The sequence below is a fragment of the Cheilinus undulatus genome, linkage group 12, assembly GCF_018320785.1.
Source record: "Cheilinus undulatus linkage group 12, ASM1832078v1, whole genome shotgun sequence".
Classification (NCBI taxonomy): Eukaryota; Metazoa; Chordata; class Actinopteri; order Labriformes; family Labridae; genus Cheilinus; species Cheilinus undulatus.
Window position 1 is genome coordinate 534,889 of NC_054876.1, and position 26,136 is coordinate 561,024.

The following is a 26,136-nucleotide window of genomic DNA, read 5'->3' on the forward strand; positions in this document are numbered from 1 at the left end:
TTATTTTAACGTCGTTATTCCCATCACTGGTTTTTACATAGAATGAATGAACATTTTAAATAATTATTTAAACATTTATTTAATTATTCATGTATTTCATGAATTATTTATTTATTTATATATTACCAATTTTAAATAATTAATGGCACATTTAATTAATTATTTAATTATTTAATAATTAGATAATTAATTAAATTGATTATATAATTATATATTTATTTATGTACTTGTTGATTCATTTCCAGAATTAAATAATTGATGACACATTTAATTATTTATTGATTGTATATTTATATACCTCATTTTGGCACTTTTAGTCCTCCGTAGTATTCAGTGGCTCTGCGTGTGTGGAAAAGAGGCGAAAGGCTCTGTTAACCGAAATGCATTCACAGCCTTCTGCCTGCAGGGGGCGATGTGGGTCCCCATAGCTGCGACCATGTAGAAGAAGAAGAGCGTGGTGTTTTCCTGGTTGAGTGGCCTTCACTGGATTTAGCCTGTCAGAACGGTATTCATACCAGAGCAACGTGGGAAAAAGTAGTTGAAATGTGCGTGAATTCCTTGTTTTATACGACGAAATGTAAAGTAAGCCTATTAGATATCAATTGATAAGCTTATGGCTCGTGAGTAAAGTCTTCGATGAACTTACTTCGACACAAGTTCTACATCTCAGTACTACATCTGTAACTTGGGCGAAGGCAAAATGATCGCTACTGTAAGAGAGTTTACTTCAAATAAACACGTTTTTCATTTCATGATAGTGAAACTTACTTACATAACGTTAACATCAAGACAGAATGTTGGACACATATTTACTAATGTAAAACTCAAGAACATCCGAAAATCTTTACTTTTATGTCGCTTTCTGTGTTTAACTGGAAATTGAACACGATAAATTGCTTCTTTGGTTAAACATGACATGTAGCCCAAGTTGGATTAAGACATAAGTTTCCAAAAATGTATAACTAATGTTATTTTAATGGTTATCTATCCATCCATCTATCTATCTGTCTATCTGTCTATCTATCTATCTATCTATCTATCTATCTATCTATCTATCTATGTGTGTGTTTCTATTAGCTTAAAGTCATAAAAGCTCATAAAAAGAAGGTAAAGAGTTTAATATTAGAACAAATCACAAAATGGAAGATATTAGTAGAATAGGTATGAGCTACAGCCGCCTGTGCTTTTATACCAAGTAAATGTGTTCATCCCTGTGTTTATTGAGGACATATGTACATCTTTGATAACACAATCAAAGCTACGGAGGTTTTAAATTTTTAAATTGAGGTTTAAAAAAGTTTTTGAGCAAAGTTGTTGTAATCAGACCCAACAAATTCATGTGTTTATACTATTCTGTATTATTATGGTATCTTTTTTAGTTGATGTTGGAATGTGTTTTGAGATAGGTCTTGAATTTAAATTCCTGAAGCCTTCATTAACTGAGTTTAAGGATGGAATCGTTTTAAGATGAAGATACCCTCTTAAGCTACTGCAAAGAGTCTGAAGTGCTGTAACATTGTAAGAGCTTTTATACTAGATGGTCTTATGTCGTTTTTACTATTTTTTTTCAGCAGGTACTGTCTGAATTTGTTAACTGAGAGTTGATTGGGTCAAAAGCAAAACAGACTGCTCCCCTCCCAAACCTCCAGTTCCTGGGCCTCACTGAAACACATCTCCTATCATGAATGAAGTTAATATTGTCAAAGAGGGTTGGCTTCACAAAAGAGGTAAGGACCATGGGTCCCTATGATATATTTACATAACAACGTACTTTTGAAGCAAAGTTTAGCAGTTCTTGTCTTGTCTGTTGAAACTTTTGGACTCAATCTGATCAACACCTGTAATTATTAACTCTCACCTTTACATCCTGCAGCAAGTGATGCTTCTATTGACTAATAATACAGTTTTTCATCTATTTTCTTAACCAGGTGAATATATCAAAACATGGAGACCGAGGTATTTCATCCTAAAGAGTGACGGTTCCTTCATCGGTTACAAGGAGAAGCCTGATTTCAGTGATCAGACCTCCCCACCACTCAACAACTTTTCAGTGGCAGGTCAGTCCTTTAGGTTCTATAAATATTGATCTCAAGCAGATATCAAAAAGATTCATAGGAACTGGGTGGGTAAAGTACTTCATTCTAAGTTTGATTACAAAGCCAGTGGGGCAGCAATTCTAATTCATAAAGATGTTCCCTTTGAAAGAAGTGAAATTATTGCAGATTTAAATGGGAGGTATATCATTGTTTCTAATGAACCCAGCATACATGCTCCCAGCTGGGGCAGTAAAGCTTTCATACATTCTGCCTTCCCCAGCCTGTCAAATATAAACAGTTATTCACTGATAATTAGTGGAGTTTAGAATTGTACTCCGAATAGTGAGCTTCATTATCCAGACCCGCTCAAGCATTAAAAATGGTCCCTACCTGAAGCAGTTTCAATACACAGTCTGGTCTGTGTGACCCCTGAAGACACCAAAAAACAGGGCTTATTCCTTTTTCTCCCCTTTGCATCACACATTCTCCAGGATGTATTATTTGACATTTGATTTATTCCTGATATTAATCAGTTTACATACCACAGCATAGTAATCTCAGATCATGCCCCCCTCTCCTTTGTACAGAATTTTCCAGATCAGTCTACCGCTGTTAAGACATGGCGCCTGAACTCCCTTCAACTTGTAGAACCTGCATTTATTAAATTAATAAACTGTCAAATCAAGCTTTTTATTGAGACTAATGCTGCCCCAGAAATCTCCCAGTTTATTTTATGGGAAACCCTGAAAGTATTTCTGTGTAATTTGAGAAGTAAATGAGAGAATATTTCTAAATTAAAGACGCTTTCTGATGGTTTAGCAGAGATAGACTGACAGTATGTAGAATCCCCATCCCCTGGGCTATATTAAAAAAGCCTTCAACTTTATTTGATTTTGCTTCCTCTTCAAAAGTATTTTGAATCTTATGAAGCATTCTCAAACGACTTAGTACCTCTGCTTCTTGCTTTGTTCAGCAAGGCTTTATTAGAAGGCCAGTTACCCCTTACTTTGAGGCAAGCATCGATATCACTCCTACCAAAACAAGACTAGGTTAAACTCTAGTATATGGCTGACCCCATCTATCTGGGTACCTGTTGAAATGTCTGATTGAAGTGTGTGTTCTGGCAGAGGTGTGTAATTGTGCTGTCCCTAATGTCTGTGGGTTGAGAATTGAAGGAATTTTTCTGGTACTTGAAAAACTGAAAGAATGACTACATTCTACATAATGTCACACAACGTGGCACCGTCCTATTAATATGGAAGTTATTGTTCATGTATGTGCAAATCTACTTGCCAGTGAAGCCGAAAGACAATGGTGCACAAAATTCTTTGCTCCTCTGTATTTCTGATATCAAGCAGTGGTTAGCCCAAAATTTTCTTCATTTAAATGAAGAAAAAACAGAATATATTATGTTCAGAGATGCTGAGACGGTTGGCTCTGGTGCGTTGTCTTCCAGGCTCAGTCAGTCTGTCAGAAATCTGAGAGTGATTTTGGAAAGTAATCTCAGATTTGACAAACAAATTGACAATGTAGTAAGGACAAGCTTTTATCAATTACGTCTTCTTGCCAAATGTAAACTGTTTTTAAGCCGTCACGATCTTGAGAAAGCTATCCATGCCTCAATAAGTTCCAGGCTAGACTACTGCAATGCACTTTATGTCGGAATCCCCCAGTCCTCAGTAAGTCCCAGCTTGTGCAAAATGCAGCTGCACGTCTTTTAACCAACACATCCAGACGAGAGCACATAACTCCCATTCTCTTTTCCCTTCACTGGCTTCCAGTCCATTTCAGAATTGATTTTAAACTTTTAATGTTTGTTTTTAAAGCTCTGAATGGCCTTGCTGTCCTATTTATCTGAGATTTTAACACTTCGGGATCATGGCCGGGCCTTGAGGTCATCCAACCAACTTTTGCTGGAAGTGCCCAGGTCTAAATACAAACACTGGGGTGACCGAGCTTTTTTAGTTGCTGCTCCCAGGCTCTGGAACAATCTCCCCCCTGATATGCGTGTTATCTCTGATTTGAGCGTCTTCATATCAAAACTAAAGACTTATTTATTCAGGATGGCTTTTTATACCAAGTAGTGCTGTGAGTCTTTTTTTTTTTTTTTTTTGTTATTTTTACTTTTGTTTTATGGATTTGTCTTTTGCTGTCCTTTAAATGCTGTTGATTTTTTTCGTAAAGCACTTTGGTCACCTGTGGGGTGTTGTAAAGGGCTAAATAAATGAAGTACATTTACATTTACGTATATACGTCTATATTTTGTCCTCTCCCTCTGTGTGGAGACTCAGTGGTACACAGAGCCCTGAGCGGCATCATCCCTCCTCCCTTCCTGATTTTCTTTTATCGCATCTGACTGGCTACACAGAAACGTGCCCACAACACAGAGACGTCTAGTCAACCACAGCGCTTTGGCAGAACAGTGAGGAGGAAATATCCTCCCTTTGTTCTGGGCTGTTTTGTGCGGGACATGTCACTACAGGAGACATGCAAAACATCTTCTCTGCCAAGACAAGCTTTCAGTGTGGCTCTCTGCTCTGGTTTTAACGAGAAAATGGTCCAGGAATTCCTTGAGCCACATCCGAGCTAACCGCTAACATGTCGGCATGCCCTGGAAACCAATACCGAAACAGACCAGGAGTAGAGGCTAAACATCTTTTCTGTCATGGACAGCTGTCAGTGTTGCTCTCTGTGCATGTTTTAATAAAGAGATGTCCAGTTCAGACAAGTCCCAAGCTAAGCACTCCATTAGCAGGCCTTGTAAACAACCAACTCTCTCCCCGTAACTATTACATACTAATGCCAAAGCAGGTCGGCAGAAGGGCGACAACATTGTTTTCTGTCGCAGAAAGCTTTTAGTGTTGCTCTCTGCACTTGCTTTAATAAAGGAATGCTGTCCATTTCTAACAAAAGTGCACTCACACAACAAGTAACCCTTACCCTCCAACTGTCACACACTCATGCGGAAGCAGGTCAGCAGAAGAGTGAAAACATCCTTCCCACCATGAAAAGCTTTAAGAGTTGTTTTTATCCTTTATGTCATACAGAAATGTGGCCCAGTTCTGGTAAAAAGGAGATGATGTTAAAGCTACATCTGAGGCTTTTTCAGCAGTGGAGGCAGCCATTAGAGCACAGGTGTCAAACTTAAGGCCCGGGGGCCAAATCTGGCCCGCAAGATCATCGTTCTTTCTATTATAACTGTCCCGCCAGCATGAGGTCTGCAGATTTCCTCCAGTAAACATGTAAACTTAACCTTGATAATTTAAGATATCCTCGTTAAATTATAAAAATTGGAAAAAGTAAAGAGTAAACAAAGTTAGATAAAAACTCAGAAAGGTGAGAAAAGAAAGTAATGTTGTCATTTCATATTTTCAATTTTACATCACACAATTCTGACTTAAACTTATGATTTTGACTTTATTAATGTTTTGACCTTCAGAGATTCACAATTCAAAATTCCAAGTCACATTTTTACCTTTAAACTTGTGATTTTGACTTTCTATCTCATTTATTTGCCTTTAAAAACATTATTTTGCCTTCAAATTTTGTGTTTTGACCTTTTGAACTAATAAGTTTGACTTTTTTATCTCAGACGTTGAGCCTTTAAACTTCGCATTTTTACTTTTTCATCTCAGAATGATTTATTATCAGTGTTATTTATATTTTTCATATTTTACTAATGGTGAAAATGAGGTTGACAGTTTATGTTTACAGGTTGACCTTGTTGGGCTCTTAGGTAAGGCCTAAATTTAGAATCTTTGATTGACAATTCTGGCCTAATAGTCCGACCCTCAGGACTTCTCATCAGAGCAAATCTGGCCCCAGAATAATATGAGTTTGACACCTCTGCATTAAAGGGCTGTCAGTAGAACTAAACCCCACCCATAGCACAACTCTGTATGTATGGCTCTAGTTACCACAGTGGAGCAGCCATTACCCACGTCATTCAGTACAGGCAAACCCAACTCTGTATGGTATGACTCTAAAAGTAGGATCACTCACTCAGTTACTCAGACACAGACAGAGCCATCTGTGCCAAATCATACAGGTTCAAAACAACAGTCCCTAAAATGTAGCAGCTTTACCTGAGACATAACCCAAAACATTAACACTGCAGTAAAACCCAAATATCAAATACAAGGCACTCTTGTTATTTCAGTGCAATTTCTAAAGTGCAACTGGAGCTGCTACATCATTTTTTCCTCCCTTTTATTTCTTTATCCACTGTAACTTTAAAATGAAGTGTAGATTCTTGTTTAGGAAGATCCTTGATGGCCTGTTTTACATGCTCTGCTGTGTAAGACCCGCTAAACTGGCGTGCATGTAATACTGCACGCTTTACCTCAAAGGTGGAGGACTGTGTAGTGAGACTCAGCAGTGACATGGGGCTAACATCGGAGCTCTAAACATCTAAAGTGAAGCTAACAGCAGTGAAGTTGCTTTTTACATTCTCTAGTATGCTGTCACTTTGTTGTACAGCTCCGGTAAGGCAGCGTCAGTAATGCAATGTTAAGAAGACGGAGCATAGCGTGGGTCTAAAAGCTCAAGAAGATGACAAAAACCCAAATTCTCCACCACGGACGTGGGATGGTTGTCCAAAGTGAAGAATTCGACCATTTTTTTGGCCTTATCGCTCTCTCGAGGGTACTTGTCTGTTCTCTTAAAGTCCAGAGGTTGTTGTTTGGGTGTAGCTGCCTGTTGCTATAGTGAGGTCACTGTATTCTGCTGTATGTTTAGTTCAGAGACGACAGATCAAATTTGTAGAGTTAAACACTGCTCTGCTGCTCCCACCTCTTGAAACAGTTGTATTACAGATGCTGCAAGTGGCCACTGAACTGTTTTCACTCTCACATTTGAAGTTCTTTACACACCGCTGACATTTTAAACACAGGAGTGCTACCGCTACTGGTGCGTTTATGGCCTGTCGTAAAATTGTGCTCCGTTTACAACAGCAGAGGTAAATGATCAGCTGGGCTGATCGGAAATTACCAATCTCCAATCAATCAAAAATGCTTCTATCTGCTCCGATCCGATACATACGATTGGGATCAGGACATCCCTGATCCTGATGTTCTCTTTGTAGAAGTTTTAGTTGTTAAATTGCGATTTATTCAGTCTGATATTTTAAAGTTTTTTAGTATGTACTGTACTTGCAATAATATCCAGCTGATGGGTCTTCCTGCAGCTGAGGTTAAGCTCACGGCTGCTGCTTTATGTTGCTAAGCTGTCTGTAGTCCTCCAGTTGATAATGGCTAGCATAAACTCTTCTCACATTACTTTGTCAGCAAATTGTGTTGTAAATTTAGTTTTACAAGATTCTCTTTTTAAAACTTTTTCTAGAAATGTAACGTTATTTCCTTCAGAATACTCTCTGCTTATCGAGTCATGAATTGAGTGGTGACACCCAACCCTAGAGGAAACTGGGAAGCCCCGGAGGTTGATGGGGATGGCTGTATTTTTCTAAAATCCACACGTCTTCAGCCTCCAGTGCTTTTAGGCTCTGATTTAAAGGGAAGAGCAGAGGGACAAGAGAACAGGATCCTTATGGCCCTGTCAGAAAATGTGTGATCTTGCTTTCTGCAGATGGAGTCAAGCACATTTAGTAGTTTGGGTGTGTTCTGTTGCAAAACAGAAATCCACAAACCATCCTGGAATAGGCTACTGCTGATTCCAATAAATTATTTCTACATTCTCAGCCAAACAGTTGAATGTTTTTACTTTGTATATTTCTGTACAAAACCAGACATTTTGCCAGCCTGCTGCTAAGTGCATTATTAATGTTGTTTTACAGAATGCCAGTTAATGAAGACTGAAAGACCCCGCCAAAACACATTTGTCATCCGTTGCCTTCAATGGACCACTGTGATTGAGCGCACCTTCCATGTGGACAGCAACGAGGAAAGGTAATAACAATGTTATAAGGAGGCCTCGTTTTTGCTGAATAAATTTAAATGTTTTCTTAAACAAAATTATGTAGTCTCTCTGATTTATAGACCTCTTTATGTTGTTCTAATACCTGCCAATTATGGGATTTCTTCATCTTAGAGAGGAGTGGATGCGGGCCATTCAGTCTGTTGCAAATAGTCTGAAGATGAGGGAACAGGAGGAGGACGAACCCATGGATGTGCTGGGCTTACCAAGTGAAAGCAGTCTGGAGGAGATGGAAGTGGCTATGTCTAGAGGCTGTTCCAAAGTGGTAAGTGGATTAAATGTTAGGCAAAAAGAAAATGGTGGGCTCAACTAAATAATTTTAACATTATCTTTGTTAATATTTTCCCATTATTTAAGACAAAAATATATTTTGAATAGAGCTAGTAGAAGCTGAAACATGCTTGTGTGAAGAAGTTATACAGGTCATAATCCACTATATTTATATTGCACATTAAAAACAACATTACGTTTACCAAAGTGGTGCACAGTAACTAAAACTTAAATAAAAACATAAAACCACTGTGGACATGAAAACATAAAATACATACAACTTTAAAGTAACTCAAGACGTTTAAAACACATGTAGCAAAGTAATAAAAACAGATAAAAACAAGTAAAAGAAAATAAATGACACACAACTTTCATACTTCGTTAAAAGCCGAGGAATAAAAAAACATTTTAATACACAATGTAAAAGTAGGTTAGCTGAGGGTACTCTGGTTCCATCTTATATCTATTTCATTTATTAGCTGGAGAAAACAATTTTGCTCTAACAACTAAATTAATTCAAGCATCTTGACAAACCCTGATTTTTTTTCTTTACGTTAAATTCAAAGACATTATGATGACGTCTTACTGAGCCCGCCTTGAGCACCATAATGTAACTGAATGCCTCCTTGTTTGGTTAGAAATCTAACTTTCATTTATGGATTTCAGTACTGGATTCCTGTTTTAACTGACAGGGTGTGATACAAAGTTTGGGAGCGTTTACCATGGCTGCTTTAGTGGATGGGGATGAGGGCTGTGCTGCAGCAGTTGTAGCTAATGCTGTGTGTCTGATTGTTTGTTGCAGCAATGGCACAGTTTACACAGCTTCTTTTATCAGCCAAAGACGGTCCAAGGTGCTGCATTTTAGTAAAGTTGATGTACAGTGCTGATGGGCTTGGAGGTTGTGTTCCCCTTGGAAGAACTGATGTATGTTTGTGCACTAGTGATTCGATTTATATGATGAAAAGCTCCCCATTCTCAAAATTACTTTCACTGAGTCTTGTTTTCTTATTTTAGTTACATGCTTATAAAAAATGAACCTACGCTTATCCCTCATGATATCCTACACTTCTTCCTTGTCTTCATTACAGACAATGAGTGACTTTGAGTACCTAAAGCTGCTTGGCAAGGGTACATTTGGAAAGGTGATTCTGGTCAAAGAGAAGTCTACTGGAGTGCATTATGCCATGAAAATACTGCGAAAGGAAGTAATCATTGCAAAGGTAAGTAAAAGATGTGCTTGTTTTAAACAAAGGTCATTGAAGTTGTAATAATCATCCTGCTTCTATACTATCTTCTCTCAAATGCTCCAAAGTGAGAGAAAAAAGGACAGCCATGCTGCTGACAACAGTAGCTAAGCACATCTCTAAGAGCTACATTTTCTGGAATTTGTTTTTTCAAGGGTCAACAGGAGTCAAATCATCATAAGTTCTTCTAACCTTAAAAACACACAGTCACACATTTGTTAATGAGGCCTCTGGGGACTCTAATAAAACCCTTCTTATTTAAATCTGTTGTAATTGGTTTTGTTGAAGTGTTAATTTAATGGAATGGGCATGATGACCTTTGTGTTCTATGTGAATAAGAAAAATGAAGCAAACTTACTGGGCGTTCCTACTATTTTGCTTCATATTGTCTGTTTGATTCATCAATCATCAGTCAAAGTAATAATTTGGGGCGGTTTGTGGGCGGTATTGTTGATGTGCTGTGCTGTGCATGAAATTTTGATTATTGCAAAATGCACGGGTGCACAGATTCACAAATGTATTAGTTGACATAGACCTGAAAATGCACACAAAGATGTGTTCAGGGATCTACAAATGTCTGTTTCATTTATTAAACTTTACGATTAGTTAATCGTAACGTTTCCTAAATACCATCAATTTCCAGAAAAGATTATGCTGGGAACCATATTGGTACGACAGTGCAACTCGCTCGTAACGAAAACAAAGTTACACGTGTGTCACCGCCTCCTGTTGCTTCATAGGCTCAATCCCAAACCACCCCCTACACACTCTCCCTACACACTAGCCCTCCGTTTGCGCGTTCTCGCGGAGGGTCTGCCATATTAAGGACCGTCCCAAACCATGTAGTGCAGAGGGGGACTTGACCGTTCAGCCCTTAAATAGCGAGTCTGCATCGATGCACACTTTCGACGACTTTTGCAGAAGTGCAACGCCTAAATGGAGGAGGAAACAATATATAAATGTAAGTGCCGCATGTGTCCAATATGTTCCCCACACCTTTGTCACACTGACAGAAAATCACAAAAAGCGTGGTTTAAAAAACTTAAACGAAAAGCAAATCTTACTCTATGCTGACGTTTGATTTGATTGTGCAGCCCTGGCACCTTAAAATGTGAGCACAATAGGCAGCATTAATTCATTTGTTTGATTGGAAATGTCAGATGGTAATAGGATTGAAAGACGTGGAATCACTTAATATTATTTTAAGTATAATGTAGCTCCTGTCATTGTAATGGCTTCTGACAAGATAATATTTAGGTAATCTACGTGCATATTGCGGTTTTTGTGTGACTGGTGGGAGTCAGTATAATGTAGCTGCCGTTAAATGTAGAAGGATCTCACAGAGTTATGTACCATCAAATATATCAAGTTAACGAAATACACAGCATTTACCTCTTGCTGATGCAACAAAGCCAACAAACGCTGAAGACGCTTGCGTCTTCTGCAAGCGGCAGCGATCCTGGCAAGTCGCAATCTGTGCACGGTTCTGTTGCCATGGCGACGAGGTCTTCCGTTTTCCGGTGAAGTGAAGAGGGCCTCCCATTCCTGCCCATCATATTTATACCCTCCCACTTCGATTAAAGTGCCCTCCACAGCTACAAGTGTGACTTCATTTGGAGTGACACTCGGTAGTGAAGGGGTAGTGTGTAGGGGGCCATTTGGGATTGAGCCATACAGTCGCAGGCAGGGGCGTGTCACAGTCCCAAACAAGCTACAGCATGGAGGAGGAAGAGTTGTTCCCTCCGAATAAATAGTTCAAGTCAGCGGTGTGGGAATTTTTTGGATACAAAAAAATGACCAGGGTGTCATTGTGGAAGACGGCCAGCCTAAATGTAAAACATGCCACTAAAAAGTTGCCATGAAATCAGGCAGTACTTCAGCACCTGCGGGATAACCACCCGGCGTTGTACGCCAAAGAAAAGGTAAATAGTAACTGGGTTACGTAATGTCAGTGTTGGGGATGGGGTTCTGGGTTTTTGAAATACCCGAAATCAATAATGTTTTAGCTTATCGATACTGCTATCGAGTCTCACAGGCTCTGTGACATAACATCATTTTAAGATAAGACTGGTGTAAAAAATAGATCAGTTCTTTAAAGGGGAACATAAACTAGAAGTGTCATGCATCACATCAAACAAGAGTTTACCTTAAACTGTTGGCTTGAGAAAAAAGACGCTGCCTGTGAAGGAGGCAGGCTCACATATCCCTCACTTCAGCTGCTTCAGGACAGTTTACTTCTTCAGCTGCTCAGGACAGTTTTCTTCTTCAGCTGCTCAGGACAGTTTTCTTCAGCTGCTCAGGACAGTTTTCTTCTTCAGCTGCTCAGATAAATGCTGATAAATGCTCCAAAACTCTGGGACAGTCCTGTTTGTTAACAATATTAATCCAGTGTAGAAATCTGCGGTGGAATCGGCAGAATTGAAGTTAATTAGCGAACTTTATAAGCTGAAGACGGAAAATATGATGCATTCAGGTAACCTCAGTAAATTAGACAATTGTATTATAAATGTTATGATGTGTTTCTGATGCCACATAAAAATGGGAAAATTTAGTTTTTGATGAGAAACTTTAATAAATACAGTTGTGAATATGAAGAATGTGTTTATATTTGAAGGATATAAAATAGATGTGACTGTCTGAATTATAGCTTTTTAACTCAAACACTACTCAGCTAAGACCACTCGAGTGGTCCATCCAAATGGGATTATTATCATTTTTCGTGTAATTTTTGGTTACTTTACATTGTTGATATATTATTTTGTTATGAGAGCATCCTGGGATGGAAATAAATTAAAATACAAGACCTATAAGGAGTGTTCATGTAATTTTACTTATTCATGGTAGTGGAAAATTAATGCAATTAATGCAAAAATAATTGTGATAATTGTAAAATTGTAATTATTTCTCCGACAATAATGGCACCAAGAAAATCTGTAATCGTGACATCCCTAATTTAGACTAGTGCAGGGTTTTTCAAAGTGTGGGAGAGTGAGCCTCCCCTAAGAGAAAACTATTCATTCGGTGGACCCCCACCCCATAAAGATTCAGACTGAAAAAAAAACATAACCATCTTTTCAAACATTTATGTCTAATTTGTAACATTTTTAACATTTTTATATCTTTGATATTTTGGTCTGCAAATGTTCTTAAACTTCTGTCTTTCCCAGGCAATCAGTTATTTGGTTTCAGTAATGAATTTATTGCCAATGCTACCTGATTATTATGCTCTACGCTCTTATTTAGTGGGAACAATACATTTTCATCTGTACATTTGATGCAGGATTGCAAAACAGCAGACAATCTTACACCTTCAGCCTTTCCTGGCACTTGCTTTTGATCAGTGACTGAAATTCCTTTCATGTCCTGTTAAAATTCTACTAGTTTGGTCACTAGACTTTTTGTTCAGTCTTAAAGGGATACTTCAACATTTTGGTAAATTGGTCCATTGCCATAATTCCTATAGTCTTAGTAATAGGTTTGTTACCTTTAGTTGTCGGTGCAAGCTGTTTCTAGATCGGCGCTGCTGAGTTCGAACCTGCTGTGCCAACTCAATGTAAGCAGACGGATTTCCGGCTTTCCTTCACCAAACTCATCAAATACACAATCCAACAACTCTGCAACGCTCTCATGGACAAGTTGTGACCTGCACATTCACCACGCTATGAAATAATCATGGAACATTACAAGGCGGAGATGTTTTAAAGCTAAATGCAACTACACTTTTTTTGTCTGTTCTAAATGTACCACACAGGACTATCTATCAGGATTTTAATATCCTTATCAATACAAGTGAACAAAAATGCTTTCTTTGTGCAAGTGTTTGTTCATGTTAACAACCCAAAACAACAATAGATAAAGTCCAGAAAATTCTCTAGACTGAGATCAAAGATAATGGATGCTCCGAAAATCTGTTAAGAGCATAACATGGTAAACTCAAGCCCAACAAGGACAACAGATGGAGACACTGACCTTAATGTAACATTACTGAATAATACCACAATGCAGTGCCTAACTTCAGACTTCTAGAAGTTAACTTCTCTGTTCTCAGCAGCTTAACACATAACAATAGATCTCATCATCAAACATGGACATAAAGAACACAGTCAGTCAAGTTTAATCACTTAAAGATCATTCCTGGGTCCTTCACACTAAAGCAGAGAGATAAAGTTTCACAGAAACATCCCTTTACACCAGGAGGACTCACAACAGGATGATATAAAAAAGAGAGACTAAATACAGTAAGAGAATTACACTGCAGATCACTGGGAGAAGCCAAGTCTTTGCTGAGAGCTCAGCAGTGGCACAGACACATCTAATGGTGTTTCACTGCTCTGATGTGGTCAGAGGTGAGTAAGGTGGACACATCTGCCCTACTCAAGAAAAAGCAAGTAATTACTTAAAAAAAGTTTGCTATTATTTACCATATTTTTACTTGGAAACTAAAAAATGCCGCAATGTAAAATAAATGCGGACAGTAAGAAATTACTGTCATCAGTCCAGTAGATTTACTGGAATAATAATAAACATACATGTGGAACTGCTTTTCAAAACTAATGAACACACAAAGTAAAAGAAGTCTCAGTGGGTTACTTAACCATCTTTTCATTCTTCAGATCATAGAAGAGCTACAGATTTAATCTAAAACCATTTTTCTTCCTAATTAAAGCGGACCCACAGTCTAATAATGCTTTTTAGCTTATATTATCATACTCTACAGAGCTCATTCACTCTCAGGCTCACCTGTAACCTCTGCTCTTCTGTCACACACCAGCCTCTGCTGCTCTGTCTCCTCCTCCTCCTCATGATGCAGCTGTATATTCACCAGCATCAGACCCTCTCCCATAGGGACTGCAGAGTCTTTGACACTTTTGCAGCATCTTCATTGACAGGTTTTTTTTTTTTTAATTCAGCGTTTATTTACAGTTCCAGTCGATCGTTTTAGTAAGTTTTGCAGAGAGCTGCCCCCTCCAGCATGGAGGGGGCGGCTCTCTGCATTAGCGGTGTGCATGGCCAGCGAGTGGTACGGGCTATTTAAGACACTACGAACTCCAGGTAACTCAGTTCATGTCGACGGCAGAAGCAAATAACTTCAGTTTTATCTGACATGATCTGAAAGCTGAAGCTGCCTTTCAGAAGTCTCTGTCCTGTATGCATTTTTGCTCGCTTGAACTGCATAACAACAGCACCACTTCCTGATCTGACAAACTACGGGTTGGGTCAAGGGTCACACAGAACACGCATGCGTTAATCGTGGGACAAAAAAAATTAGCGCCATTAAAAGTAATTTGAGTTAACGCAATATTAATGCGTTAACTTTGACAGCCCTAATAATTATATTTTATTATTTCATAGTGTGGTGAATGTACAGGTCACAACTTGTCCACAAGAGCGTTTTGGAGTTGTTGGATTGTGTATTTGATGAGTTTGATGAGGGAAAGCCGGAAATCCGTCTGCTTACATTGAGTTGGCACAGCAGGTCTGAACTCAGCAGCGCCGATCTAGAAACAGCTTGCACCGACAACCAAAATGAACAAACCTATTACTAAGACTATAGGAATTATGGCAATGGACCAATTTGCCAAAATGTTGAAGTATCCCTTTAAGATGACCCCAAGGTTCACACAGTCTTATGCTGTCATTAGCTTACACATCTTTGCAAATTAAACACTGTAACTTGAGCATAATCAGGATCAATGCAGAACAATCCTAATTTGTATAGTTGACTCTATGGGATAGTCTTTAAAGTAACTATAAGTCTATTCATTTTGCTCCATTAACAGCCAAAGTTAGCAAAGCAAATCCCCTCTTTTCTGGTTGATGGTTCCGCGCCTCCCCTGAAGTTCTGTGGCGCCCCCCAGAGGAGGCCCACCTCACACTTTGAAAACCACTGGACTAGTGCATTTATAATATGTAAAACAAAACAGGCACATAATTATCGAGGCTGAAAAGTCTTATTGCTTTTTTGTCTCACAGCCTAAAATACCCAGAAGTCTTCAGTTACAACTGAGGTAGCAGCTTACATGTGTCTGTGGTGAAGGTCATAATATGAATGTCTGCATGCATTTTTATGCATTTGTAAAACTATTTAGACATTTGAAAATAGTTTTCCAACAGTAGCTAAATGGGCTCTTTGCATGGGGAAGTGTGACGTATTTCTCGTGAAAAATTAGGCAGCCTGACAACTTCTGCCTGACGATACATGCTAAGCAAAACAGAACCTATTGTCATCGTAACCATCCTATACTGCCTGTTTTTGTCAGTTTTTTTGTTTGTTTTTTTGATTGTAGTTTGTGTTTACTCTTTATCATAATGACATCCTATTGTGTAAAATGACGTTTCAGAGACGGGTTAAAAGCCCTTCTGGACATCATTGCTGTGTGTGACAGTGTACAACTTCAGTTGAATCTAATTCTGTCTCAGTTAACTCCTGAAAACAGCGGCTAAACCGCCATCGTACTCCATTCTCGTCTTCGCTCAGTCTCCTGACTGGAAGTTTGTGATTGGCCTAATGTCAAATGCGTGCCTAGAGCCTGTGAAAGTGTTTGCTGCTTAAACTTGTTTCAGGAATTTGTAGTCAGGCTAAAGACCAGAACATAGCACCCACAGAAAGATGAAGCTGATTTTCTTTTAACCTCTCTGACAATAAAAAAGTGAGACTAACATTTTGTTTCTGCAGGTTGAATTCTTTGCAGATATTTTATATTGAATCACATTATATTTGAAATGTATATTTAGATAGTGTTTAAAATTGCTAAATAGCAATCCCCTTACATATCCCACCGTCATTTGATGTTGCTTTCTACTACACTCAGTTATCCCATACTTTGTTGCATGATCCATCTTAAACTACAGTATATTGCTGTGTCTTAATCGCTTTTCCTTTTTACAGGTGAAACTTCTTGAAATATTGGTGAGAACTGGTAGTGATAAAAATGAAATCTAAATGAAGGGAAGTGCAGCGCACAGCTTGTTCTTGGGTTTAAGGACAAAAAATCTAAGTCTGTAATTACATTCTTGGCTGCATCTGTTTCAAAATTTGAACACGTTGCTGTTATCTGACTAACAGACATGTCAAGCGTAAGGGTTATCATTGTGATGCCTATGCTTTTTAAAATTGTTTCTTTACAGGATGAAGTGGCCCACACAGTAACAGAGAGCAGAGTCTTACAGAACACACGACATCCCTTCCTGACGGTAAGACTGTTGATAAAGGGTTGTCAGTCAATGTCGTAGCTCTCTTGGTAAATGCACCATCTCAGTTTCCTTTAAGGGATCTCAGTATTGCATAAAACTGAGATTATAGTATCATTTCTGACTGCTATGAAAAATTTTTACAAAGTTTTTATCGACATACATACAGTATGTTTTTATGTACATGAGTACTTTCAAACTTAAAATTATAAATGAATACTTTTAATGATATAGATCTTTAAGACAGTTTTCAGATTTGAAAGCAGATAACTGTCCCAGAATGGTAAACATTTGGGGTTTAGACCTCTGATAGTGGCTCTCATACCTACATAGAAAAGTAGAGAGAAAATACAGAGTGAATTGTATTTTTTACAAAATTACTAAAAGAAACTTTTTTTAAAAATTGTGGAAACAATGTTTTAACTTACATGTATCAGCATTTTACTTAGATAGTTCAATGCAACTTATAATCTACATGGTCTGTGATTGTAACTCCTAGTGAGGTCTTCAGCTGTCTGTGACTAACACAACAATTCTGTGTATTTGGCCCTAAAAGTAAAATCTTTGCAGTACATCTGCCCAAGTAGTGGCCTTTATCAGGGTAAAAAGTATTAAATGTTGATAAATCAATTTAGCCAAAATTAGCTTTTTAAAAGTATTATTTGCTTTAAAATGAGAATAAACATACTATAAATATCCTGAAATGGACAATTGTACTTTTTTCTTTCAACCTAAATGCATGCTGTTCTGTTTTTTTTTTTTTTTACCTGTAACTGCAGTGCTAAACTTGTAAACAGGGTATCCGTGGGGTCTTAAAAAGTCTAAAATCCAATAATTTGAATTTAAGGCCTTAAAATGTCTAAAATTCTCTTAAAGTCTCATAAAATGTCTTAAATACGATTTTTAAAGGTCTTAAAAATGTGTTATCAATGTATTATTATAACGGAATCGCGGAATTGGCCTATAAAAATGGAATTTACAATTTAATGCGGAAATTGAATGAATTTGACTGAAATGCTGTGGGTTTTTTTTTTTAGAAAGAGGAATGTATATCTGAGGAATATGTCCCCGGGGGAACACTAAAGCGGGGCACAACTTGTCCCTCAAACACCCCGCCCCCTCTTAAACAAATAACAGCATGTCAAAGCAGCTGCACGAAACGCCGGTGAACATCACGTAGCCCCAAACGGGGAAGTACCGTGGGACTTAATGTTGCACCTTCAAGAAAACTCATCCGTGCTTCGAGTTATTTTACCTCATCACACCGCTCACACCTCAGAGGCTAAAAATCAAGTCGGACAGACTTGAGATTTATGAAGTCCCGCAGTCTAAATGATATTAAATTCGAGTAACAGTTAGCTTAATAATTCATCCTGTAGATAATGTAGTTCCCTTTGGTTGCTCAGCGAGCCAACACTTGTCTGGATTAACGTAGCGCTCTGATATGAGGCAAACAGACAGACAGCGAGGATGGAGGGAGATGAGGAGAGAACCGTTACAGTCAGGAGTAAAACGGTGCAGCACCAAACTGCATGGACTGTTACAGACTGAGAGAGTAAAGAAAAGTTTAGGTAAAAGGTTTACTATTAACCATTTAACTTTAATGTGACCTTCTTATTTAGTTACTATCACTGTGTTTGAGAGAACAGAAGGATTTCTTTATTTTTACATTATAAACATCAGTTAGGATGTGATTATACATGTGTCTTGAAATCTTGGAAATATTTGACTGTTACACTGGTTATAATTATTTTATATCAGGGTTATCCAAACAAAGGCTCCTGGGCCAACTGTGGCCCTTATTCAATAAATTTAAGGTTATTTCTTTTTAATTAGTCAACATTTGAGTCATTTACATAAACAAGAAACTCTATTTTCCTGGTAAAATTAGTGGAAAGGTTAAAAAACAGAATTCCAAAAAAACATTAAAACCAAAAAACTGGAATTAGGGAAAGAAATAAAACAGATTACATAGGGCCCTACACATACTTTGCAAGTAATTCTTGGCTTCCGATTTCCCTTCATCTCTTTTTTACTTTCTTGCCAGTATGGTTGTGAAATGGGTCTTAAATTGTATTTATTATGGTATTAAAAAGTCTTAAAAAGTCTTAAATTTGACTTGTCAAAACCTGCAGAAACCCTGTGTAAATCTGTACTTCTAGATTGTGGTGTAACTACTTTTAGGCTGCTTAAGTAAACAATAAGAACTTCCATTCAGCTACCTTATGGAACAGTTTTTTTCCTTATAGTCTAATCTCAAAATTCTCCAAGAATACTAATTTACAATCCACATTAAAAATGACTACCTGCATTTTCTTTCTTTCTGGTCATATTCTTGTCTTTCTATCAGAACACTACATATTTGTAGTTGTGTTGTTAATGTAATAGGTTGTAAACTGAAGATGTGATAGTCTTAAAATGTATGAAGAGGGTCTTGAAAAAGGTCTTAAAACGTATTGAATTTAATGTTAGATTTTCTGTTTATGTATGGTCACAGCGTCCACATGGAGGAGGTGCTACTGATCACTTAATATCCATCTCATGTGAATAAACATGTGCTAGAGCGTCATGCTGCCTTCACAGTGTCTGTGACAGCTGCAGTGCATCAGAGAGTCTGCATGTGCTGCCATCAGTTTTCTGTGTTCAGATCAGAGGCTACACTAAGGTCTTATCATACAGAAGTTATGATAAAATGAAAACTGCTTAGATTTGGTTCAGCATCAAGGAACAAAGAAATGGCATTATGACGTGTTTCAGGTCGCACAACTGCAATTGCATTTTCCACTATTTGACCATTGCACATGCCCATATTGCACTTGTGATTGTCAAATGATATATTTTTCAGCCATAGTTTCTAGACAAGCTCAAACATACTTGAACCTGGCTAAGAAACAGGCTGAAAGTAATGCTGAGCCACAAAAGTAACCTGACAAGAGTCACAATAAGTCATTTAATCGATACTTAAAGGACTACAGAATGGTTTTTGAATAAGTGCAGGACAGCATCAGCAGAGCAGACATATTATGTTGGTCTACAGGGGTCAAACAAATTAACTCGATTTTAACTTTAAGTAAGGCTTAACTTCTTATTCACTCTGCTAGATTTATTCAGGAAACACCTCCACACAGACCCCCTGACCAGTCTTTCCTGTCCTCACTCATCCAAACATTTGCTGTGTGGCACAGGCAGGCAATTTTCTGTATTGTGGCTGCAAGACTTGTGGGGTCTTAAAAATTCCTCTAATACCACACTTAAATTTAAGCCCTGAAGATGATTTAAAATGTACTGTTATTTCCCCTTAAAGTCCTGCAGTCACAACAACCTCTTGGCCTGTAGATGTCACTGTGTTGCTGGTAAATAGGTACAGTCATGGACAAAGGTATTGGCACCACTGGGATTTTTCCAGAAAATTCATCATTTCTCCCAGAAATTGTTGCAATTTTAATGTTTTTGGTATGCATATATTTATTTCATGTATGTGCATTGGAGCAACACAAAAAAATCAGAAGAAAAAAGCCAAAATTGACATAATTTTACACATAACTCAAAAAATGGGCCGGACAAAATTGTTGGTACCCTCAACTAAACATTTGGTTGCACACCCTTGGGAAAAAATATCTGAAGCCAGTGGCTTCCTTTAACCATCAACAAGCTTCTTACACCTCTCAGCTGGAATTTTGGACCACTCTTCTTTTGCAAACTGCTCCAGGTCTCTCAGATTTGAAGGGTGCCTTCTTCAACAGCAGTTTTGAGATCTCTCCATAGGTGGTCAATGGGATTTAGATCCGGACTCATTGCTGGCCACTTCAGAACTCTCCAGCTTTGTCTCCAACCATTTCTTGGTGCTTTTTCAGGTATGTTTGGGGTCATTGTCCTGCTGGAACACCCATGACCTCTTACACAGACCCAGCTTTCTGACACTAGACCTACATTGTGGCCCAAAATCTTTTGATAGTCTCCAGATTTCATGATTCCTTGCACACAGTCAAGGCACCCAGTGCCAGAGGTAGCAAAACATCTCTGAAGCTCCACCATGTTTGACTGTAGGTACTGTGTTCTTTTCTCTGTAGGCCTCATTCTGTTTTCTGTAAACAGTAGAATGACTTCCTTTTCCAAAAAGCTCTACCTTAGTCTCATCTGTCCACAAAATGTTCTCCCAGAAGGATTGAGGCTTACTCAGGTACATTTTTGCAAACTCCAGTCTGGCTTTTTTATGTCTCTTTGTCAGCAGTGGGGTTCTCCTCGGTCTCCTGCCATAGTGCTTCATCTCATTCAGATGACCACGTGTGGTCCCAGCTGACACTTTTGCTCCCTAAGTCTGCAGGACAGCCTGAATCTGTGTGGAAGTTGACTGAGGATGTTTATCCGCCATTCCAACTATCCTGTGTTGCATTCATTTGTCGGTTTTTCTCTTCTGTCCACATCCAGGGAGATTAGCCACAGCTCCATGGGTTATAAACTTCTTGATTATATTACGCACAGTGGACAAAGGAATTTCAAGATCTCTGGAGATGGTCTTGTAACCTTGAGATTGTTCATATTTTTCGACAGTTTTGCTTTTTAAGTCCTCAGACAATTCTGGGCTCTTCTTTCTCTCCTCCATGCTTGGTGTGACACACACAGGCACACAACACAAAGGTTGAGTCAACTTTTAGACATTCTAACTGGCTTCAGGTGTGATTTCTAGATTGCCAGCACCTGTTACTGCCACAGGTAAGTTTAAATGAGCATCACATGCTTGAAATAAAAGCATTTACCCACAGTTTTAAAAGAGTGCCAATCATTTTGTCCGGCTCATTTCTGAGTTTTGTGTAAAATTATGTAAATTTTGTCTTTTTTTTTTTTTTTTTTTTTTGTGTGTGTGTGTGTGTTGTTCCAATTCACATAAAGGAAATAAACACCAAATCTCCAAAACATTTGTAATTGCAACAATTTTCTTTTACTTTCGTCCGTGATTGTATGTCGGCCCCTCAAGCCTTAAAGGTCACATATTTAGCAAAATACACTTTTCAGGCTCTAATGACAAAAATATGTGGCCCTGGCCTTACCATGAATCAGAAACCCCCCCCCACTTTTCAGAAAATGTGTGCTGAAACAAGCTGTTCTCAGATTTTCCCCTCATGATGTCATGTGGGGAGTTAGTCCCGCCCCTAGGTTTGATTGGCCCTCCCTACTTGGATGAAAGTTCCGCCATCCTCTTCTGATCAGGACAGCCACATCCATTTCCTGAGAGGGGTGCTGTGTCAGGGGTGGAGTCAGACAGCTCATTAACATTTAAAGCCACAGAAACAGCTCGTTCTGAGCAGGGCTGAAACAGAGGAGTTTTAAGACATGCAAAATCCAAGGGCTTTAGTATGGATTCTTCTTATTGTTTATTTTGTAAATCTGTGAAAAACATGAAATAATGTCATTAAAAATTGTACATGCACATAAACATGGTAAAATAACCCCATATAGCTGGTAGCTGTCACCTAAGAAAGTAAACAACCATAACTAACAGGCATACAGACCAAGTTAGCATCTAAGCTAATCTTAGCACCGTTTTTTAATGGCAAATGCTAATCGCGCTTTGCATCTGTAACAATTCTGCACAAAGAACACAAAACAAAGATTAACCTTCCAAGATCTACAAAGCAGTGAAGAGTTACATAATATATACAAAAGAGCTTACAGACTTTGATCTTCACATGAGAAAAGGTTGAAAAGGGAGTAGGCTGCATGTTTTTTTTTTTTTTTTTTGTTGGGTTTTTTTTAGTAGGCTGCATGTGCTCTCATCAGGAAGTAAAACTTCACTAATCTGTATCCTGACAAGCCAGATAGATTTGTCTCACACATCCATCTGGAAAACCCTCAATACTAAGCGTTTGGGAAAGGGCAGAGGCTTTGAAAAAAACTTTCAACGTTCTGTCACATCTTTACGGGCCAATCAGGGCAACAAAACACGATGTAGCTGCGACTGAGGTGTGCGTGCACAGCTACCGAGGAATAATGCAAACCATGGGGACTGTAGACATGTCAGTACATGACTTCTGTTGTTTTTGAAAAGAAAACAACTCACTGCTGTTCTTTGTTCTTCTTTTAACAAGAAATGTCGTCAAGTTCTGATAAAACTGGCGCTTTAGCAGCATCCACGCTAATCTTTTCCTCAATAATAGCACCGGCCTCTTGTTGCTGCTTGCTTATGTCGCGACTCCACCGCTCCTGAAAGTACTGCCGCTGATTGGTCCTGTCACTTTCTTACTGGGCCCAAATGGTATAGATGGGAGCTTTGCAAGCTGGATTCACCGGTGAAAAACAAGGAAACGGACGCATCCATCTGCTCTGCAAGGTTAAAGGGATACTTAAACATTTTGGCAAATTTGTCCATTGCCATAATTCCTATAGTCTTAGTAATAGGTTTGTTACCTTCAGTTGTCGGTGCAAGCTATTTTTAGATCGCTGCTGCCGAGTTCAGACCTGCTGTACCAACTCAATGTAAACAGACGGTATTCCGGCTTTCCCTCATCAAACTCATCAAATACACAATCCAACAACTCTGCAACGCTCTCATGGACAAGTTGTGACCTGCACATTCACCACGCTATGAAATAATCATGGAACATTACGAGACAGAGATGTTTTAAAGCTAAATGCAAAGCCAGAACTACACTCCAGACATGGCTGCTGCACTGTGTCACTCCGCCCAGTGGTTTACTCAGGAAATAGTTCAGAGTATTTGCTCCATGTGTCGTAATGTTACATAATTATATGTTGTTATTTCATAGCGTGGTGAATGTGCAGGTCACAACTTGGGATTATTGCAATGGACGAATTTGCCAAAATGTTGAAGTATCTCTTTAACTGATCTGCCTATGGCAAACAAATAGAACTTGAGTGCAGTACATTTTTACACCACCAGGTATCTCTAAATGACACAAATAATGTGGGGCAGAACACCAATACTGGAGTGTTTTTTCAGCAACAAACCTCACAGACATGTTTTGGGGACCTCTGAGACCGATATGAACTTGTCTTAAATGGGTAAAATATGTGACCTTTAAATTGCTGTAAGCAAGAGAGGGAGCAAGTATGGTGGAGTGACATAAGAGTAAACATGAGGTACAGAATATCTTTGTTTCTTTGTAGCTTCTTCCAGTGAAAAATTAGAGGACTTGTACTACTGGCTCATATATACATGCACTTTAAAAGGTGTACAGTTTTCAGAGACAAAGACGTACCTTTACTGCAGTTGTATTTATTCATCTATACCAATTCAAATCCTTAATTTAGGCAGAAAGATGTCATTTTTGCTCTTAACACATATCAATTTCCAATTTTTAATATGAACTACTAATAATTGATAATAATTAATTCATATCAGCCCTGAATAAACAATATTGGTTGATCCCTGACAAATATCCCAATATGTAAAGTATCATTAAGTACTTGTTAATGGCCAGGCCTAGTTTTGACATCGTACACTTTGGGAGTAAAGAGTAGATCTAAGAATGTCAAATTCTTTACTCTTGTTTTTTTGTCCCTCTCTTTTTCAAATCTGTAATTCTGACATCTAGGTATTGATTTGTAGAGAAATTTCTTATTGCTGCTCAGTACCACAGCTGAAATTATCTGGTAGGTTAATCCACAGTAATTGTAAATGTTTATGTAAAATTTTTTCTTTAACTAAACCACTATAATGGTTGGGATTTTGAAGGGATCAGAGGCTCTTTAAATTAACACCCATGGTTCCAGATAATTCATAGCATCTCAACTTTTTCTGGTCTATCTTTGTTTTAACCTGTCAGTGGATAAACTGACATTGTTTTTTCTTCCTTCTTTGTGACCACTGTCTTCCTGCAGACTTTGAAGTATGCCTTTCAAACTCACGATCGTCTCTGTTTTGTAATGGAGTATGCGAACGGTGGTGAGGTGAGACCTCAAACACAACTGATACCAGTGCAATTCAGTGGAAAATTGGTGAGTAAGTGTATAAATGTATCTTCTTTAACCTCTTCCAGCTCTTCTTCCACTTGTCACGTGAACGAGTGTTCACAGAAGACCGGGCACGCTTCTATGGTGCTGAGATTGTGTCAGCACTGGAGTATCTCCATTCACGTGACGTAGTTTACCGGGATTTGAAGGTAACAATCTTATCTTTTCACAGTGACCCAAAATGCCATGGTTTTCAGTATTTAATAAATTGACATATTTGCAATTAGCTTAACTTCTTCTGTAAGTCCTGATTCATTATTTCAAATTATCCCATCAAGTTTTTTTAATTAAAAAAATATGTACAGATTTTAAATACTTAAATTTTTCATGGAGCTGAGCTTGAACTCTTCTTAATTTCACTGTTGGTAAGCTTGTCAGGCTTGCTAAACTACTTTTATTCTGCCAATTTCAACATAGATTTCAATATTAGGTAATATTTTAAACCAACCTAGTGTTGAGGGTGCTTTTTATGGCCTCTCTGAGCAGACAAGGAGCAGCTGAAGCCAGCAAATGAATGATACTCTTACAATCTTGATTTTTTTTTTCTTTAAGCCAACAGTCAAAGGCACCACATGTAGGCTAAATTTGATTCATAACATGGATGTTCTTTGAGCTTATGTATTGTTTAAGCCTTCTGCTAAAGTGCTCCTTTCAGGCCTTTTTTTTTTTTTTTCTGTCTGGACATCATTTACAGTTACATTATGCCATAATTTGTGCTTGTAGATAATTCTCTCTTATAAATGTAGCATGGAGCAGTGAGGTTTTTCCTTTTGTATTTTTTTAAACTTTTGAAAGGCTGTGAGGACTGATTTGGGTGATCTGTCCCCAAAACATTATACTGAAGTATGCAAAAAAAAATCAGGAATCAGAAAGGGGGTAAATACATTTTTATGGCACTTTACATTTAGACCAATCAAAAATACAGCATAAAGACACAATATATAGAAGCTCAGGGAGTAATGAGGTAAAACAGGTTATCAACAGACTGAAGGATATAGACTACACCGTGTTCCAAATCATTATAAAAATCATATTTTTCTCTGATTTTTCTAATACATAAGTTTTCAAGTCATCAGCCATTAAAGCATAATTCAAATTGTTTTGAACAAACCTCCCAATTAACTTTTTTTTCTTCCAAAAATAAAAAGAAACTCAAAATGCACTGTTCCACATTATTATGTACAACAAAGTTTCAGAACATTTTACAGGTTGTAAAGAACTGAAAATGGACATTTGTTGAATTTGCAGCATTAGGAGGTCATATCTATTGAAATCAAAGCTATTTCAATCTAAAACATCTCAACAGGCGAAGTTCCATGTTAACACAGGAGCCCTTCTTTGATATCACCTTAACTATTCTTGCATCCTTTGAACTTGTGAGTTTTTGGAGAGTTTCTGCTTGAATTTCTTTGCAGGATGTCAGAATATCCTCCCAGAGCTGCTGTTTTGATGTGAACTGCCTCCCACCGTCATAGATCTTTAGCTTGAGGATG

At 38.1% G+C, this 26,136-nt stretch overlaps 1 protein-coding gene across 4 annotated transcripts in view; it reads left to right on the forward strand.

Annotated features, from left to right (window-relative positions):
- The first annotated feature begins 414 nt into the window (after positions 1–414).
- Positions 415–26,136, forward strand: part of LOC121518774 (RAC-beta serine/threonine-protein kinase-like) — a 40,808-nt gene continuing 15,086 nt past the window's right edge. The window contains exons 1-9 of one of the 4 annotated variants that reach the window (XM_041801368.1): positions 415–545; positions 1,572–1,727; positions 1,929–2,057; positions 7,828–7,939; positions 8,082–8,232; positions 9,326–9,457; positions 16,610–16,675; positions 24,512–24,580; positions 24,670–24,792. In XM_041801368.1, coding sequence (XP_041657302.1) covers positions 1,682–1,727; positions 1,929–2,057; positions 7,828–7,939; positions 8,082–8,232; positions 9,326–9,457; positions 16,610–16,675; positions 24,512–24,580; positions 24,670–24,792 — 828 coding nt within the window. In that variant the 5' untranslated portion in view covers positions 415–545; positions 1,572–1,681. Of the gene's footprint in view, positions 713–1,571; positions 1,728–1,928; positions 2,058–7,827; positions 7,940–8,081; positions 8,233–9,325; positions 9,458–16,609; positions 16,676–24,511; positions 24,581–24,669; positions 24,793–26,136 lie in introns of all 4 variants that reach the window. The other 3 variants (XM_041801369.1, XM_041801367.1, XM_041801370.1) reach the window with 3 other exon arrangements.